Source organism: Scyliorhinus canicula, chromosome 7 (genome assembly GCF_902713615.1).
Source record: "Scyliorhinus canicula chromosome 7, sScyCan1.1, whole genome shotgun sequence".
In the NCBI taxonomy this organism is placed as follows: Eukaryota; Metazoa; Chordata; class Chondrichthyes; order Carcharhiniformes; family Scyliorhinidae; genus Scyliorhinus; species Scyliorhinus canicula.
The window spans coordinates 99,788,140-99,807,308 of record NC_052152.1 but is presented as its reverse complement, the minus strand read 5'-3'; the positions used below and the strand labels follow the sequence as shown (position 1 = coordinate 99,807,308).

General features: G+C 45.8%; 1 protein-coding gene across 5 annotated transcripts in view; it reads left to right on the top strand.

Annotated features, from left to right (window-relative positions):
* scml2 (Scm polycomb group protein like 2) overlaps positions 1–19,169 on the top strand; it is a 322,665-nt gene that overhangs the window by 25,211 nt on the left and 278,285 nt on the right. For 2 of the 5 annotated variants that reach the window (XM_038802539.1, XM_038802538.1), the window contains exon 1: positions 4,927–5,080. The exons of 1 other annotated variant lie outside the window; for it this stretch is intronic. In XM_038802539.1, the coding sequence (XP_038658467.1) occupies positions 4,986–5,080 (95 nt within the window). In that variant the 5' untranslated portion in view covers positions 4,927–4,985. Of the gene's footprint in view, positions 1–4,925; positions 5,081–19,169 lie in introns of those variants that run through there. 2 more of the 5 variants (XM_038802540.1, XM_038802537.1) reach the window with 2 other exon arrangements.

The following is a 19,169-nucleotide window of genomic DNA, read 5'->3' as shown; positions in this document are numbered from 1 at the left end:
GTGTGTGTGTGTATGTGGGGCTGGAAGCACCGATAGACCTGGGAGAAATCATGGAGAGCATCAGCTCCATGCAGGCGGGGAAGGTGCCGGGATCCAACAGGTTCTCGGCGGAATTCTATAAAAAATTTGCGCCAGCCCTGGCCCCACACCTAAGGGATATGTTCACGGACTCGCTGGCAAGGGGCACTTTTCATCCTATGGATGAAATGAAATGAAGCTGGCGCAGGCCACAATCTCACTGAAACCCAAGAAAGATAAAGACCCGACGGAATGCAAATCATATAGACCCATTTCACTGCTGAATGTAGACGCAAAAATATTCGCAAAGGTCTTGGCAAAAAGGCTGGAAAGCTGCGTACCAGAGATGGTCGCAGTGGACCAAATGGGCTTCGTCAAAGATAGGCAACTCACTGTGAACATCAGGCGGCTGCTGAATGTAATAATGATGTGGAGATGCCAGCGTTGGACTGGGGTGAGCACACTAAGAAGTCTTACATCACCAGGTTAAAGTCCAACAGGTTTGTTTCGAATTGTTTCGGAGCCGAAAGCTAGTGATTCGAAACAAACCGAATGTAATAATGACACCCTCCGGAGAGAGAACATCAGAAGTGATCGTCTCCCTGGATGCAGAAAAGACCTTTGACAGAGTCGAATGGAAGTACCTCCTCGAGGTACTGGAACGGTTTGGGCTAGGAGCGGGATTCACTGCCTGGTTGAGACTCCTGTACAATGCTCCCAAGGCGAACGTTCGAACCAACACCACCAGCTCTGAATACTTCCAGCTACAAAGAGGCACAAGGCACGATGCCCGCTGTCCCTGCTCTTGTTCAAGCTGGCAGTTGAACCCCTGGTTGCAGGGGTGAGGGTGAAGCCATGCCCAAATGTGACAATCTTCAGGATATCAGAGCAGCCAGAGCTACACATGGGAAAGAGGGCCTACGCCCTAGTTCTCACTTCCCCAATCGCATGCCGAAGAATCCTGCTCGGCTGGCGATCCGGAGCACCACCCACAGCTGCAGACTGGCTTGCTGACCTTATGGAATTTCTCCACCTGGGAAGATTAAGTATGCCATCCAAGGGTCGGAGGAAGGCTTCCTAAACGCATGGGGGCAGTTTGTCGACCTGATCAAGAACCTGTTTCAGGCCAGCAACAACGAATAAGGTGGGGAAACGGGAAAGATAGAAAGGAAAGGGAGAGGAAAAAGAATAATAAAGATAGGGTGGGAACCATAGGAAGAACGTGCAACCTGGCCGGGGGGGGGGGGGGGGGGGGGGGGAGACACAAAAGGGGACAACGTGGGAGGGAGGAGGCAACCACCACCCCCCCCCCCCACACCCCCACCACCCCACCCCCACTTGCTATGGTAGGAATAAGGCTAGCATAATGCTATAACCTTGACATCCTGTCTGAAGTGCAACATTGACTCTCAACATATCCATCAAACCAAAAGCACCAATCGATAAAAGCAAGAGAATGTTAAATTGTATTGCCTGAAAAATGCAAGTTAGAGTAAACTGTGGCCAAACTTTATTCTGCTATGGCTAAACAATGTGAAATTCCGGTTCCTGAGACATAGGGTAGCCTTTGGCTGGGAGAGGAAGTGCAGAAAGGAGCCACAAAGCTGATTCCTAGGTGCCTAAGAGCTAAACATTCTGAGGGAAAAACAAGAAGTTTTCAGTTATACAAACTTTTCATGACCACCAGACATCTCTGCCAATGAATTATTTCTGAAGTTTATTCACTGCTGTTACTTAGGAAACATGACAATCAATATGCACACAACAAACTCCCGCAAACAACAATGTGGTAATGGCCAGATATTGTGTTCGTGTGATGCCGATTGAGAGATAAATATTTGTCAGGAAAGCAGGGATAACACTTGTGCTCTTCTTTGAAATAGTGCCATGGGATCTTTCACATGCACCCAAGCAGGCAGATGTGGCTTCACTTTAACATCACATTTGAAAGATGGCACTGCTGGCCATCGGTCATGCTCTGGAGTGGGACTTGAACTATGAACCTTTCAAACTTGTGGTCCAGAGATGAGAGTTCTATCAACTGAGATATGGCTGACATACAAAAGACTAAAAAGTTTGCAAAAAAGTTGTCTGAGAGGTCATCTATAAGGATATACAAAATAGTTAAGGATAAGGATATATAAAATAGTTAAGGGAATGTGAGAGTTCAACCAATGGACACAGGTTCGAACTTGCAACGGTTAGCTGTCAAAAATTCTTCACATAGAGCATTGGCAGCACGGACAGGATTCTGGGCAAAAATAGAAGACACTTGTATTTTTTAAGTAACTGTAGATGGGTGAATTAGAATGGGCTTAATTCCATTCCTCAGCTGTAAATAAGAACAGCAACTCATATTTATAAAGGGCCTTTCACATAATGAAATATCCAAAGAGCATTATAAGGACATCCCAGGAGCATTATAAGACAAAGTGTGACACTGAGCCACAAAAAAGGTGTGAAGGTCAGATGACCAAAGGCTTGGTCAGAGAGGCAAGTTTTAAGCCTTAAAGGAGGAAAGTGAGGAAGAGAGGTATATGAGGGAATTTCAGAGCTTGTGGCCTAGGCAATCCATGGCCACTAATGGCGTACAATTATGATTCGGAATGGTCAAGGGGCCATAATTAGAGGAGCACATATACCTTGGAGGGTTGCGATGTTAGACGAGATTACAGAGATGGGGAAGGGGAAGGTGATTGGAAAACAAGGGTGAGAATTTTAAAGTCAAGATGTTATTTGACCGGAAGCCAGATTAGGCCAACAGGCTCAGGGGTGATAGGGAAACAGGACTTGCTATGAGTCCTACAGGAGGCATAGGCAGCAGTGGTTTGGATGACCCAAAGTATACAGAGTAGAATATGAGAATTCAGTAAGGGATGCATTGGAATATTCAAGATGTAATAAAGGCATGGATGAGGGTTTCAGCAGTTGAGCTGAGGCAGGATGAAGTTGAAAAATGTTACAGAGGTGGAAAATGGAGGGCTTAGAGATGGCATGAATAGGAGATCGGAAGCTTGTCTCAGAATGAAATGCGACACCAAAGTTGCAAATAGACTCATGTAAACTCAGACTATTGCCAAGGAGGGGGATGGAATAGGTCACTAACTAACGGAGTTTGGAGCCAGGACCGAAAACAATGGTTTCAGTATTCCCAATGTTGAATTCTGGAATATTTTGTAATCTGATTCACCACAGCTCAACTAATTGATATTTTATATATGATGCCATTCAATACTGCATAATTTAGAATATTTATTTATCTGTAATATATTAGCATGAATTCAGCAATGCCTCATTCCCACTTGAAGGCAGCACAATTGGACACAGTTAAAGCACAAATTTCACCATACACTCACCAGCAAGTGAGGATTCCAATTATATCATGATTTTCACCATACATTCCCCCCTTGGAAAACTCTGAAAATAAAAGGTTTAATGTATTTAATTAATGCATTTTATTATTCCAGCAGAAAAGGGTTTCACATGGCACAAAAATTATAATTTCTTGGGTTCTTTTTGGATGAAACAATTTTTAAAATATTCAGATGTGACAGAATTAAGGACTAACCTGGTGTAGACTACTCAAGATTAATTTGCTTCTAGCACAAACTCCATTTAAACATCATTATAGCACCACATTTCTGTTAAAAGTAAGCTAATTCTTACCATAATCAATATTTTCCTTGGTAACAGAGCTGGAGTATAGAGCTTTTATAAGCAGGGTCAAATGTGTGAAACCTCCTTCCTAATACCATTTGTTTTTCAAGGCTTTGTACTGTATATTTGTTTGTTCAGTGATTGTTAATTAGACTGCTAGCTGAGTCCTACATTGTGATGGAAACTGAGACAAACTCTGAATTATAGACAGAGAAAGAATTCACAGTGCAGAAGGAGGCCATTTGGCCCTTAGAAAGAGCACCCTACCTAAACCTACACCACGACCCTATCCCCGTAATCCAGTAACCCCACCTAACCTTTGTTTGTTTCCTTGACTGAAACAAACAAATTATGTATTTAGATTTAGATCAGATTGGTTAATTGCTTTTATTAGCAGGTGGTTCCTTTGATCCAAAAAACTGATTTGTTCTATTGTGAATATGTACAAGCTGCTGTTCGTTGTGATTAACATTCTGGAAATTAAAACATGCATTTAGTGAAATCTATTTGCAATCTACATGCATAAAGTATTGTTGGATTTGTTGTGGCAGTCTCTTAAATTAATCAGAAAATTGCATAATAAATTATTGGAGAAAAAGAAAATCAGAAAGTTTTCCTAAAGAATTGCTTTCGACGCCCTGGAGTTAAATACTGAATATTTGAGGCAGCAAATCAAGCAGAATATGAAGTGCAACAGCTCGAATTTGGTCAGATTAACTTGAACAAAATAAGCTATTTTTTTCACCAAGGATATCTTTATAAGCGTTGTACTAATTCGGAGAGAATGCGCTTGTGTAATGTGAAACGACATTGAATCCATTAAGCAGACTGCTATAGTAGTTGTTAGTCACCGTGACAGATTTGTGTAAAGGAAGAGCATAATAAAAGGTACAGCTTCAGAATCATTTAAAACAAAAGGCTGTTTTCTGTTGGATGGCCAAGAGAGAGAACATGGTACAAAAAAGTTTAAATTGTGACAAAAGCAAATATATCGGCGACTTTAAATTATTAACACAAAGTATTGAAGCAATGTGCATGTTAATAATTCTGAGTTTGTTTTGTTGCTAACGGTTTGATTCCACATGAGCTAAAATGCATTAATTAGTTGTGAACGATGCGGAATGGTCTGCACACCATTTTTATTCGCGGCATCAAATGGAAATACGGGCAAATGCTCTGATTTGGTGCACTCAAAATGTGAGAGGATTTGTTGTGATAGGATTGATACAAACCTGCCTGAGGCGGACCCTGTGCTGGCGGCACGTCAGGCTCGCTCCCGCCCAGCGGACTGAGTCATCCGTGCACACGCGATGTTCCTGACGTCGCGGTCACGCAGCGGAACATGGCGGCTTAGTAGAATCTGCGATCGCGGAGCTGAGCGGCTCTCAGCGCCTTTCCACAGCAGGTGAGTGAGGGATTGGGGCTGTTGGGTTGAGTAGTCGCTGGGGCCGTTTCTCTTTTTTTCGCGGAGGCCGGGCAGGGTAGGTGAGCCGTGTGTCTGTCCCCCTCCCCACCATATCACACGGGGAGCCCCAACCGCCGCCGCTCGCGCCAGGCTGGGAGGAGGCGGTTGCAGCGCGCGGCGCAGTTCGAGCCCCAGAGACAGAGCTCGAGCCCCCGGACCTGCGCCCTGGGGTGGGGGGGAACAATCAGCCTCGCGCCCCCGGCCGGCTCACCTGTCGGCTCCTTGACTCCAGCGCCCGCAGGAGCCGGAGCTTCAGCCAACAGCAACTGGATGATGGGATTCCAGGGGCTCTCCTGACGGGAGCATAGGTTGGAGGGGTGGGAGGACTTTTTGCGGGTCTCCATTGCACCGCTGAGGAATGCATGTCTTATTTCCAGTTTTACTTTAATTCTCTCTTCAATCTCGTTATCCTCCAAAGGCATCGTGTCCCCATCTGCTACCTAACGCCTCCTTCCTTTTCCACTTTGTTCATCTCTTTCCCCCCTCCTCCCTCTTTCCGTCTCCCTCAAAATGTTCTTTTTTTTTGGTTCCGCGCTGCCGCCATTGACAAGTGTTTTGAAAGTTGTGCGACTTTTCCAGTTACAGGTATGCGTTTCGGGCTATGTTGAACGTACATTGGGGTGAGGCGGCCGCAAAAAAAAAACTTTCATGTGTTCTCAGCATTGTTTGCTGCCATAGCAGCGCCTTTTAAGGGGCAGGTGTTTGGTTTCTAGGCCTCGGAAGTGTTTGATTTAAGTTACGCGATTGGTTTGCTGAGGATGATGAGTGATTCTCAGGTAAAATCAGCTAAGCTTACAAGCCCGCCCCCAAATGGGCAGACTTTACCCCCCCCCCCCCCCCCCCGTTTGTATGAAGCCATACTTCAGAATGTTTGGTGGAATGTGTTTAATCATAGAAAGGTTACAACATGGAAGGAGACCATTCAGCCTGTCGTTTTTGCTGGCTTTCTGAAGGAACAATCCACCCGGAGACACTCGCCACCACGTCCCGGGAACTATGCACATTCTTCCTTTTTGAGATGATCCAATTCCTCCTTGAATGCCTCAATTGAACCTGCCTCCCACATACTCGGGCATTGTGTACTTCACCATTTCCTCTTTGCCATTGCCTGAACTTTGTGTCGCCTTGTTCTCCGCGTGAACAGTTTCAGTCTCAGTACGCTGTCAAGACCCCTGATGGTTTTGGATGCCCCTAGCAAATTTCCCCTCTGCCTTTTCCAAGAAGAAACAGCTCCAACTTCTCTAGTCTGCCTATCTAATTGAAGTTCCTCTTCTCTGGAATAATTTGTGAGAATCATTTGTATTCGCATCCTTGCTAGTGTGGTGCCCAGAACTGGATGTAATAATAATCTTTATTGTCACAAGTAGGCTTACATTAACACTGCAATTAGGTTACTGTGAAAAGCCCCTAGTCGGGCAGCGCCTGCTCGGGTACACAGGGAGAATTCAGAAGGTCCAAATTGCCTAACAGCACGTCTTTTGGAATTAGTGGGTGGAAACCAGAGCACCTGGAGGAAACCCACGCAGGGAGTATGTGCAGACTCCGCACAAACAGTGATCCAGCTGGGAATCGAACCTGGGACCCTGGTGCTGTGAAACCACAGTGCTAACCACTATGCTACCGTGCTGCCCTCATAATACTTTCGTTGAGATAGCACCAGGAATTATACAGTTTTAACTGTTTAGCTTTTGGACTCTAAACCTGTAGATGCTATATGTTTTATGAACACTTCTCTCAATCTGTTCTGCCACCTTCAATGATTTGTACACCTACACACAGGTCCCTCTGCAACTGCATCCCCTTTAAAGTTGTATTTTGTATTGTCTGTTCTTTCTACAAAAATTCAACTTTGTGTGTGGGGGTCTCGGGGAGAACGTTTTTGTCTCCTTGGAGAGAAAGTTACGCAGCTGCAGATATGAGCGTGTTCCCTTTTGGGAGTTGGAGCTTCTCTCGGTTTCCTCAGGGTCACCAGTCTGTTGTCCACATACACGTCCTCTACTGTCAGTGTCCTTCTGTCCTCCTCCTCTGTCCCCGTCCCAAATGTGGCATCTATCCGTGCCGGTGCAAGCTGATGGTCGTTGCAGATTGGGGCGCCCTGGTGGACATTACCAAGTTCAAAATGGCGCTTAAACTGGGTCAATGTCCTTGAGGGGGGGGGGGGGGGGGGGAGCGGGCTACTACCACTTGAAGGTGGCAGTTTCTCCTGGAGTGTGTATGGGTGTCCTTAGGGTGGCTACTACCACTCTGCTCGTGAAGTGGGGGGGGGGGGGGGGGCTGCTGTTGCCATCGTTCGGAGAGACGTCCCATGCAGGAGCCCGCCTCCATTTGGACTGTTCCTTTTATTCTATGAGCTCCAACATTGCTCAAGTTATTTGTGTGACATTGTAACAAGTGTCTTTTCGAAGTCCATGTGCACCTCATCAACCTTCTCAAACTCCAGCAGTTTGCCGTAATGAATCTATACTGGCTTTCCTTAATTACCTGCATTTGCCTAAGTGACTTCATTTTTTTGTCCTGCATTATCATGTCTAAAAGCTTCTCCATAACTGAAGTTAAACTGTCCTGCAGTTAGTAGACTTGCCATTACACCCTTCCTTGAACAAGGGTGCAAGGAAGTCTAAGAAAATTATGGCCAGTGCCCCTCTAATTTCCACTCTCTGTTCCTTCAGTATCCTTGGATGTGACTCATTTGGTCCAGGTGCCTTATCATCTTTAAATGCAGGCAGCTTATTTAATATCTCTTTTTATGAATTTTAAACATCTTCAAGTGCTTGAATGACCTCTTTTGCCATGACCTGGATAGCATATTCTTTCTTGGTAAAGGCAGACACAAAGTATTTGTCTAATACTAAAAGGCTTGTTCCCTACTCCCAAATGTAAATCCCCTTTTTGCTCCCTAATTGGCCCCATCCCTCCTCTTATTACACTTCTATTATATGCCTATTGAATATTTTGGGATTCCCCAAAGCTGCCAGTCTGATATACTGTCTCTTTGCTTCTCTTATTTGCTTTTGCAATTCCCCTTTGAACCTTCTCCGTTCAACCTGGTTCTCAATTGTATTATCCACCTGATATCTGTCATAAGCACACTTTTCTGCTTAATAATTCTTTTTTGTTTTTGTCACTCGAAGCTGTGGATTTGTTTGCCCTACCTTTCTCCTTAATGGCAAGATACCGTGACTACTTGAACTATCTGTTCTTCATGGGTGGGTATCCCATTGTTCAACCACAGTTTTGCTGCTAATCTCGATTCCAATTGATCTGGGTATGGGTATGAGCCAGGTCCATTCTTAACTTATTGAAGTTGGCTTTCCATAAGTTAATTATTCTTCTGAATCATTCCTTCTCCTGTTTCACAGCCACCCTAAGTGTTATGATACAATGATCACTATCTCCTCGGTGTTCTCCGATTGACACTTGATCCGTTTGGCTCACCTTAAACCCAAGAAGCAGGTGCATCTATACCTCTTTACTCATTGGACTGGTAATGTACGTCTGTAAAAAAAAAAAAAGAACTCCTGAACACACTAGGAACTCTTTCCCTTCTCCGCTCTTTACAGTACTACTATACCAGTCTAGACTCGGGTAATTAAAGTCTCCCATTATAACAATATAAATTCTTACCCTTCTCTGTAATTTCCTTGCAAGTTTGCTCCTTCACGTCTTTGCCAATAGTTGGTGGCCTGTATAGCAATTTAATTGAACCTTTTTTATTCCTTCGATCTAATCAAATAGATTCATATGCTTGCCTTCGGTGGTGAACACACTGTTCATATTTTTATGCAAAGTGACTTTTTCACAAGTCATTCACTTGTTAGCATTCTTAGTATATTTTTGCAAGTTGAATTGTTTAACGTTTGTGTCCTCCATAACTCCGTTCGTAGCACTCTTAACCTCGTGAGTGGGTTATGGGTTCAAGTTCCATTCCAGGACTTGACCACAGCAATCAAGGCTTATACACCAGTGCGGTCCTGTGGGAGGTGTGCTGCTGTTGGTGATGGCGTCTTTCAGATGAGAGGTTGAGTCGAGGATGCATCTGCTGCTCGGGTGGATGTAAAATACTCTATGGCACTATTTTCAAGAGAGGTGGGGAAATGATCTCCAATGTCCTAAGACCAGAAGACATAGGAGTAGAATTAGGCAACTCGGCCCATCAAGTTTGCATCGCCATTCTATCATGGCTGATATTTTTCTCATCCCCATAACCCCTGATCTCCTTATTGATGAAGAACCTATCTCCTAATATTTATTCCTAAATCAACACTTCAAAAAACAGATTATCTGGTCATTGTCATGCTGCTTTTTGTAGGAGCTTGCTGTGTCGAAATTGGCATCTACATTTTCTGCATTGCAACAGTGACGACTCTTCACAAGAACATCAGAGGCTGGAAAGCACTTTGATTCTGAAAGGTGTTCTCCATGTGTGCAGAATTTTCTTGTGTTTCTACTCCACGTTGCAGAGTGAAGGTAGAAACAATTGAGGGTTCCCCTTGAGTAGCAATGCACAGTGCCTCTGAGATTGGGCTGCTTAAAGGTCTTCAAAATCCAAACAGTTAAAATGTAGCTTAATTTGCCAGTTGGGGTTGTGGGTGTATTTTTGTTTTGCTTCTAGCATTATTGGAGAGAAGAGATTTGCGCACAGTACTTTTCTCAATCTTGGACATGAAACAATGTTCTTGCCAAAATTGTGTTTTTCTTAGGAAATTGTAAGACTATTTAATTTTGTGAGCAGCTGACAGTGCTTCAACACATAAAGGACTATGCATAGATACTGGAAACTAAATCCGTTGTCTACTTTGAAATTTTTTGTTGGAGTTGTAAAAAAATTGTATTGTAGATTTACAAGGAGGCACAGACTCTTGTTGAAGAGTGAGCCAGATCATCATTACAGTGGAAAGATATTATTTTCCTTGAGTAACCAAATTGTTATTGGGAACATTGTTTTATTATGTTGTTGTGCACTTCCTGAAATCCTTATCATTGAAGGAACATGACATGTTACTTGTTGAGGGAGTAATGTTTCTCTACTTCAAGGAAATATTTGATCCACGCTGCACATACATGTTTCATAGAATTTACAGTGCAGAAGGAGGCCATTCGGCCCATCGAGTCTGCACCGGCTCTTGGAAAGAGCACCCTACCCAAGCCCATACCTCCACCCTATCCCCATAACCCAGTAACCCCACCTAACACTAAGGACAATTTGGACCCTGAGGGCAATTTATCCTGGCCAATTCACCTAATCTGCACATCTTTGGACTGTGGGAGGAAACCGGAGCACCCGGAGGAAACCCACGCACACACGGGGAGAACGTGCAGACTCCACACAGACAGTGACCCAAGCCGGGATTCGAACCTGGGACCCTGGAGCTGTGAAGCAATTGTGCTAACCACTATGCTACCTGTGTGTGCTCAACGGGTGTGTAATTTTTCATGATGAAAAGGTAGATGGAAAAACTAGAGCTGATGACTATCTGCTTTTTTTTAGACTTTGCAATTAATTTAATTGGGACAAAGGAGGGAGTAACAGACAGATGATTAGATATAAAATTAATACTTGTATTTTTATGATTGCTGGAGTATGCTTTTTTGATCTTCTGCGATACATAAATTAAAGTGATCATTTCCAATACTTAAGAGGAATTTCTGCTTTTAAAAAATGTTATCTTTCCTAGCCATCAATGAATACATTTTTATGCAACACTTCGGTCATAAAACAAGTATGTTGAGACTTTTTTTTATTGACTAAAGCTAATATTGTAACATAGCATTCTGTCTTGAGAACAAAATCTGACATTTAGTTCTCAAGACCGTTTGACACATTGCATTTGGTTATCGTCGTTAAGTAATACCAGCTTGTGTATGCAGTGCCTTTTATTTAAGTCAATCATAAGTTGTGCATGTTGCATTTCATCATGTGGGTAAATGGAAGGACAGGGCAAAGTCTTTTATTATAATGCATTTTTTCCACCATAGATTGGTTTTTGGAGTCCCCAGCCGTTCAGTCCCTATAATTTTAACTGTCAACCGACCATCGAGAAATGCAAGTTTAACTAATTTGTTTGAACACGGCACAGAAATGATCAAATAAAGTTACAATAATAAATGCTATGGTGGTTTATATATGGTGTACGCTCTCGTTGACAATTTTATCTCTGCTTTTTCTTTGCCATTGCCACTTTTAAAAAGTATGTTTATTAGAGTTTTACATAATAACAAACAAGCAACAAGAACTCCAGAGTACAAAAATTACAAGGAAACAAAACAATATAATTAACTTAAAATGCTGTTTAACCTCTCTCTCTCTCCTTCTCTCTCTCCTTCTCTCTCCTTCTCTCTCCCTCTCTCTCCCTCTCTCTCCCTCTCTCTCGCTCTCTCTCGCTCTCTCTCGCTCTCTCTCGCTCTCTCTCGCTCTCTCTCGCTCTCTCTCGCTCTCTCTCGCTCTCTCTCGCTCTCTCTCGCTCTCTCTCGCTCTCTCTCGCTCTCTCTCGCTCTCTCTCGCTCTCTCTCGCTCTCTCTCGCTCTCTCTCGCTCTCTCTCTCTTTAAAAAAATAGTTGCCATCTTGGGTAGAACCTCTCTACTGAGCACCTGATAGTGAATTCACTAAGTGTAGGAATTACATTAAATCACCCTACTAAGCAGAGGCATTGGGCACAATGGAGGACCTCCAACCAAGTATTATTCGCCTTTGGATTATCAATGAGGCAATGGCAACAAATGGCAACCCCAGAGTGAACTGCCAGTGAATCCATAAACCTCAAAAGTAGTTACCAGTGTACATGGGTTTAAATCCACTCAGATTATCTCTGACATGGTGCTAAAAAAGGAAGCCCAGAAGCTGACAAGTTTGAGACAGGACTAAAACATATGCATATGGTTAGCTGGGGGCACGCGAACAGCGATCTCATCTGTCCACAACATGTGGAAAAAATCCTTGATGGTAAAGTGCGTCCAATGTAGCACGTTGAATTGAATTAGGCTCAACCAGGCACATGAAGACCTGGAGTTTTCCCTATACAGGTCTTCCCTTCGAGCCTTGCTAGTAAGTATAGGGCCCAACTTACCCTCGCATTTTGCCCTCACTCCGTTGAGGTAGGTAGGGATCAGATGAAGAATGTAGCCATAGGTCCCTTGCCAGGCTGAACCAAGGATAAAATCCTCAAGCAAGGAGGAAATGGAGTCAATGGAAAGGAAGGAAAAGCCGTACTAGAGAAGTTGCAAACTTGAAAGTAACTAACAGGGTAGATTTGGGTAACTGAAATCTATCAGCTGGCTCTCTAAAGCTGACAAACTTCCCTCCACAAACAGGTCACCAAAATGCTCCGGCCTTTCACTTTACAAGATGTAAATGTCGGGTCCAATCCAGAGGATGAGAAAATGAAGTGCAAGAGTGTGCTTCCATTTGGCCCCAAATAAAATTGGGGTCACTGACCAACAACAAACATTTTTGGATGCCAGCAGCCCAGTAATGAAACAATAAATTTGAGAGGGCCAAGCCCCTGCATGTCTGTCCCTTGCAGCAGATCGCTGCGCAATCTGGGCTTTTTACCCACCCAAATAAAAGCAGATACCAATTTGTTAACCTTAATAAAAAAAGAATTGGGCAGAAAAATGGTGAGACATTAAAAGAGAAATAAAAACCCAGGATGTAGGTTGACTTTTAATTGTTTTAATCCTACCTATTAAAGATAGAGGAAGGTTGTTTTACCTTTGTAGTCCATTTTAACATGATCTTTATTGTCACAAGTAGGCTTACATTAACACCCAATGAAGTTACTGTGAAAAGCCCTTAGTCGCCACATTCCAGTGCCCGAGGGAGAATTCACCTAACAGTCCATCTTTCGGCACCTGTGGGAGGAAACCGGAGCACCCGGAGGAAACCCGCAAAGACACTGGGAGAACGTGCAGATTCCGCACAGACAGTGACCCACGCCGGGAATCGAACCTGGTGCTGTGAAGCCATAGTGCTAACCACTATGCTACCGTGCTGCTCATTATTGAGCAGGCTTCAGCAATTCAACTTATGAAGTGAGGCCCAATCGTGGGCCACTTGGACCCCCAAGTAGCAAAATTTGTATTAGAAAAGTGGAAAGATAAAGCACCTAATTGGACTCTCCTTCCAGGGAGGTTAACCGGAAAACATTCACTCTTGCCCAGATTTAACTTGGAGCCCGAAATGGAACAACAGTATTAATAATCTTTATTCTGCCATTGATCGAGGGAGTTTTGGTCTGTAATATATATAAAAGTAGGTCATCTGCATACAGTGATAACTGATGCTCCACACCCTCACTATTAATACCTCTCCATTGACTAGAGGCCCGTAGCGCTGTAGAGAATGGCTCTATTGCCAGGGCGAACAAAAGTGGAGAAAGTAGGCAGCACTGTCTCGTACCCCTATTCAAGGAAAGTAGTGAGTATAGAGTGTACAAACGCTGGCTGCAGGGGCATTGTACCCTGTCAAGTGGTTTTTCAGCGTCAAGAGATAGTTCACCTTGGTTCTGATGTTTAAAAGGTGATGTATATTGGCCTAATTTACAAAAGTCTGTTTGATCCTCTGAGGCAAGGCTCCAGCCAGACTGTCAAAACCTTGGCAAGCAGTTTAACATCTCTGTTTAAAAGTGAGATAGGTCAGTATGAACCGCACTGCTTGGTCAGACCCGTGTCCCTTTATAAGGAGCATGAAAATAGAGGCTTGAGTAAGGGTCAGAGGCAATGAACCCTGGGACAGGGAGTCATTAAACCTATCTAATAACAAAGGTACGAGCTGTTCCGACAACCTTTTTTACAAAATTCAATCGGAAAGCCATTTTGGAAAGGCAACTTGCCAGTCTGCATCAGCCCGATGCACTTTAAAATCTCATCGGAACTTAATGGGGAGTCCAAGTTACAGCTCTTGTCCACCTCAACAGTCGGGTCGAGCAGACTGTCCAGAAAGTCGGGGCATGAGCAATTTTCTGTCAGGGGGTTCCGACTTATACAGGTTGTAGTACTAGGATTTAAAAGCTGCGTTGACCTAAAGGGGCGGAAACAAGACTGTAGCCCGGATTGAATAATGGTTGTAAAACATAAAACAGCGCACAACTTGTGTTTTTGAACAAAGGAGTCTGCATCCCTCGTAATTCCAAAAAATGGTCTTTATCCGGAAATAAATTTGAAGATGAGCTGGGTAGGCCAAGCAAAACTTCCACACTTATAGAGGATAGATTTCACTCTTTAAAAGCGGCTTTTTTTAAAAGCGGCTTTTTTTTAAAAGCCAAATCTGCACTTGTGTCCTGGTACAGCCTAAAGGAGTGGCCTTCCCACTTGAGATCACAATGCTTCCTTGCCCAATCACCACACTAGGTGGATCGCCAGAACAAGGTTGAAGTGAGTGATGGGCTGGTTCTAATTCTGGGAGGGTGGGGGAGGTAAATACACCCTCATCCACCACCTTGTGGAACATGTTCGAGAAATATTCTTCGTAATTTTAACGCTGGTATTGTTCTAACATTTACCACCTCCTTTGGCTGGGGAGCCAATGTTCATGTGTAAGCCTGACGGTGAGGGTAATTTGACAATTGGGAAGCAACAATGACCTGAAGGCAGGTGAGACCCTTAATGTTCAACATTGAGCTTCACAGATGAGTGTTCTCGTGCATCAGTCGCTGAAAGTAAGTGTTCAGGTACAGCAGGCAGTAAAGATGGAACATTGTATGTTGGCCTTCATAGCTAGAGGATTTGAGTAGAGGAATAGGGATGTTTCACTGCAATTGTATAGGGCATTGCTAAAGCCACACCTGGAGTATTGTGTGCAGTTTTGATGTCCTTATCTGAGGAAGGATATTTTTGCTATGGAGGGAGTGCAGCGAAGGTTTACCAGGCTGATTCCTGGGATGGCGGGACTGTCGTATGAAGAGAGACTAAGTCGCTTAGGATTATAGTCATTGGAGTTTAAAAGAGTGCGAGGGGATCTCGTAGAAACTGGTAAAATTCTAACAGGATTAGACAGGGTAGGTTCAGAAAGAATGATCCGATGGTGGGGGAGTCCAGAACTACGGGTCATAGTTTGAGGATAAGGGGTAAACCTTTTTAGGACTGAGGTGAGGAGAAATTTCTGCACCCAGAGAGGTGAACCTGTGGAATTTGCTACTACAAAGTAGTTGAGGCCAAAATGTTGTGTAATTTCAAGAGGGAATTAGATTTAGCACCTGGGGATAAAGGAATCGAGGGATATTTTTAGGGGGGGGGGGTGCAAGGTGGGAATCAGGGCATTGAACTTGATGATCAGCCATGATCATAATGAATGGCGGAGCAGGCTTGAAAAGCCGAATGACCTAATGCTTCTATTTTCTATGTATGTTTCGATGAGTTACATGGGCGCTGAACAGGTCTGATGTCAGAATTTTTTAATAGTGTGATTGAAAAGGTGAATTTGTAGGATATTGAATGCTGGGATGAAATATGGGCAAAGAGATTTGTGAAATGATTTCCAGAGATGGGCCAAGGCAGTTGAAGACTCAAAAGGAAGGGCTCTGGTGGAGGGGGAAAACCAGAGAGATGACTTTAAGTGCTTTGGAATGTTTTTACTATGTAAAGATTTAATACAAATGTAAGTTTTTTTTTGATGTTGAGGTGCACCTTTTAAGTGGAATGGTTATGTTTTTTTAAAAAAAATGTATTTATTCAAAGTTTTTCAAAAAGTTTTACAGAACACTCCAAAAAGGAAAATAATACAAAGAGAAAAGGGCAACATGCCAACCAAACAGAACAACTTAACCCTCTAAACGATAAACAGTTTAACAAATTAACACCCAACTCAAAACAAAATAGGGCAAGCCCCCCCCCCCCCCCCCCCCGGTTGCTGCTGCTGTTGACCCGTGAGAAAGTCAAGGAACGGTTGCCACTGCCCGGAGAACCCCTGCAAGGACCCTCGCAAGGCTAACTTTATCTTCTCCAACCTAAGAAATCCCGCTATGTCATTGATCCAAGCCTCCACACTTGGGAGCTTTGCGTCCCTCCACAATAACAAGAGCCTTCTCCGGGCTACCAAGGAGGCAAAGGCCAGAACTCCGGCCTCTTTCGACTCCTGCACTCCCGGATCCTCTGATACCCCAAATAACGCTATCCCCCAACTCGGTTTTACCCGAGTGTCCAAGACCTTGGACATGACTGTTGCAAAGCCCTTCCAGAACTCCGCAAGCGCCAGGCATGCCCAGAACATATGGGCGTGGTTTGCTGGGCTCCCCGAACACCTCGCACATCTGTCCTCCACCCCAAAAAATGTACTCATCCTCGCCCCTGTCATATGCGCCCTGTGTAACACTTTAAACTGGATCAGGCTGAGCCTGGTGCAAGATGAGGAGGAATTGACCCTGCCCAGGGCGTCAGCCCACAGGCCATCATCCAGCTCCTCACCCAGCTCCTCCTCCCATTTGCCCTTCAACTCCTCCACCGAGGCTTCCTCCGCCTCCTGCAGCTCCTGATATATCTCTGAGATCTTACCCTCTCCGACCCCCACACCCAAAATCACCCTGTCCTGTATTCTTCGGGCGGGCAGTAATGGAAATTCTCCTACCTGCTTCCTGACAAACACCTGAACCTGCATGTGCCTGAAGGCATTTCCCGGGGGTAACCCGCATTTTTCCTCCAGTGCCTTTAAGCTGGCAAAAGTCTCGCCAATGAATAGATCCCCCAGCCTTCTAATACCTGCCCGGTGCCAGCTTCGGAACCCACCATCTATCCTGCCCGGGGCAACCCTATGGTTATTCCGTATCGGGGACCGAACTGAGGCCCCCGTCTCCCCCCTGTGCCGCCTCCATGGCCCCCAAATCTTCAGCATCGCCGTCACCACCGGGCTCGTGGTATACCGCGTCGGTGGAGGCGGCAACGGTGCAGTCACCAGTGCCCCCAGCCGAGTATCTACACAAGACGTCGCCTCTAGCCTTTTCCATGCCGCCCCCTCTCCCTCCATCATCCATTTCCGAATCATCCTCCAACTTCTTTTCCTGGCCCCATGAATGCATCACAAAGAGCTTGGTCTTCCCAACATAAAACTTATGCCCCGAGAAGTCTCCAAACCCCCTGAGGGCCTGCATAACCTCCCCCATCCCCTGTACCGGGTCTGTAATATACAAAAGCAAATCATCCGCATATAGTGAGACGCGGTGCTCCGTGTTGAAATGAATGAAATGAAAACCGCTTATTGTCACGAGTAGGCTTCAATTTCAATGAAGTTACTGTGAAAAGCCCCTAGTCTCCACATTCTGGTGCCTGTCCGGGGAGGCTGGTACGGGAATCCCCCCCATAATTAGGTTCCCCACCTCCAAATCCGGGATCCGACTTAGCATTCACTTCATGAACCCTGCATCGTCCCAATTTGGGGCATTTACATTCACCAGCACCTCCCGGGCCCCCTGCAGCCTACCACTCACCATCACGTACCGGCCCCCTTTATCCGCCACAATGCCCACCGCCTCGAAAGTCACCCGCTTGCTCACCAAAATTGCTACCCCCATGTTCTTTGCGTCCAACCCGGAGTGAAAGACCTGTCCTACCCATCCCTTCCTCAGCCTGATCTGATCCGCAACTTTCAGGTGTGTCTCCTGTAGCATGGCTACGTCTGCCTTCAGTCCCTTTAAGTGCGCAAATACCCAGGCCCCCTTGATCGGCCCATTTAGACCTCTCGCATTCCACGTGATCAGCCAGAATGGCTGCCGACTAGCCATCTCCTTTTTTGGGCCAGCCACGTGCACACGTCTCCCTCTACTTCCAGCCCCCCAGGCGAAGGCTCCCCGCCCCGACTCTCCCTATTATCTCCAGCTCCCCCTCGATCAATACAGCAGCAACCCAGTACCCCCCCCCCCCCCCCCCCCCCGGCCAAGCAATTGCTTGACCCCCCCACTCCCCCCATTGCACTCCCGTAAGTCAGCTGACTCCTGCTGACCCCGGCTGCTCCCGTCTCTACCACCGATCCCCGCAGAACTCCCTCCTAAAACCCAAGTCCCCCACCCCCTGGAAACCAATGTGCACTCCAGTCCATTACCCGCTCCCTGCGTCCGGCCCCGCCCCCTCTTTCCGCGGGAAAAGAAAACCCGCGCTCCTAATCCGGGCTGACCCTGCCCTCTATGGCACAGCTCCATTCTCCTACAACCTCACCCCCATCCCCAGAGGCCCAGGGTTCCCGGCCCCTTCTCCCCCCCACCGAACGCGGGGAACAACCCCTCCCAGATCAGCGCCCGCACAGGAAAAAAAAAGAAACACAAATATCACCCTCTCCCACTCCACAACATCCCCCAAAACATGCTACAGACCACTAATTTGCATCCAGCTTCTCATTTTTGATAAAGGTCCACGCCTCGTCCGGCGTATCAAAATAGTGGTGACGGTCCTGATATGTGACCCAGAGTCACGTAAGCTGCAACAGCCTAAACTTCACCCCCTTTCCGTGGAGAACCGCCTTGGCCCGATTGAATCCTGCCGTCTTCTTGGCCAGCTCTGCGCTCCAGTCCTGGTAAATGCGAATTTCAGCATTCTCCCACCTGCTGCTCCGCTCCTTCTTCGCCCATCTCAAGACGCACTCCCTGTCGGTGTAACGGTGAAACCTCACCACCACAGCTCTCGGCGGCTCATTCGCCCTCGGTCTCCTCGCCAGGACTCTGTGCGCCCCATCCAGCTCCAAGGGCCTCGGGAAGGCTCCCGCGCCCATCAGCATGCTAGCATCGTGGCTACATACGCCCCAACATCCGATCCCTCCGCACCTTCAGGGAGACCCAGAATCCGCAAATTCTTCCTTCTCGACCTGTTCTCCAGATCCTCGAATTTCTCCTGCCACTTTTTATGGAGCGCCTCGTGTGCCTCCACCTCACTGCCAGGCCCAGGATCTCGTCCTCGTTATCAGAGGCCTTCTGCTGCACCTCTTTAATCGCTGTCCCCATGCATCCTCAGGGTCTCTACCAGCCTTTCTATTAACGCCTTCATAGGGGCCAACATATCTGCCTTAAATTCTGCAAAGCAGCTTCGTAGAAACTCTTGCTGCTCCCGCGACCA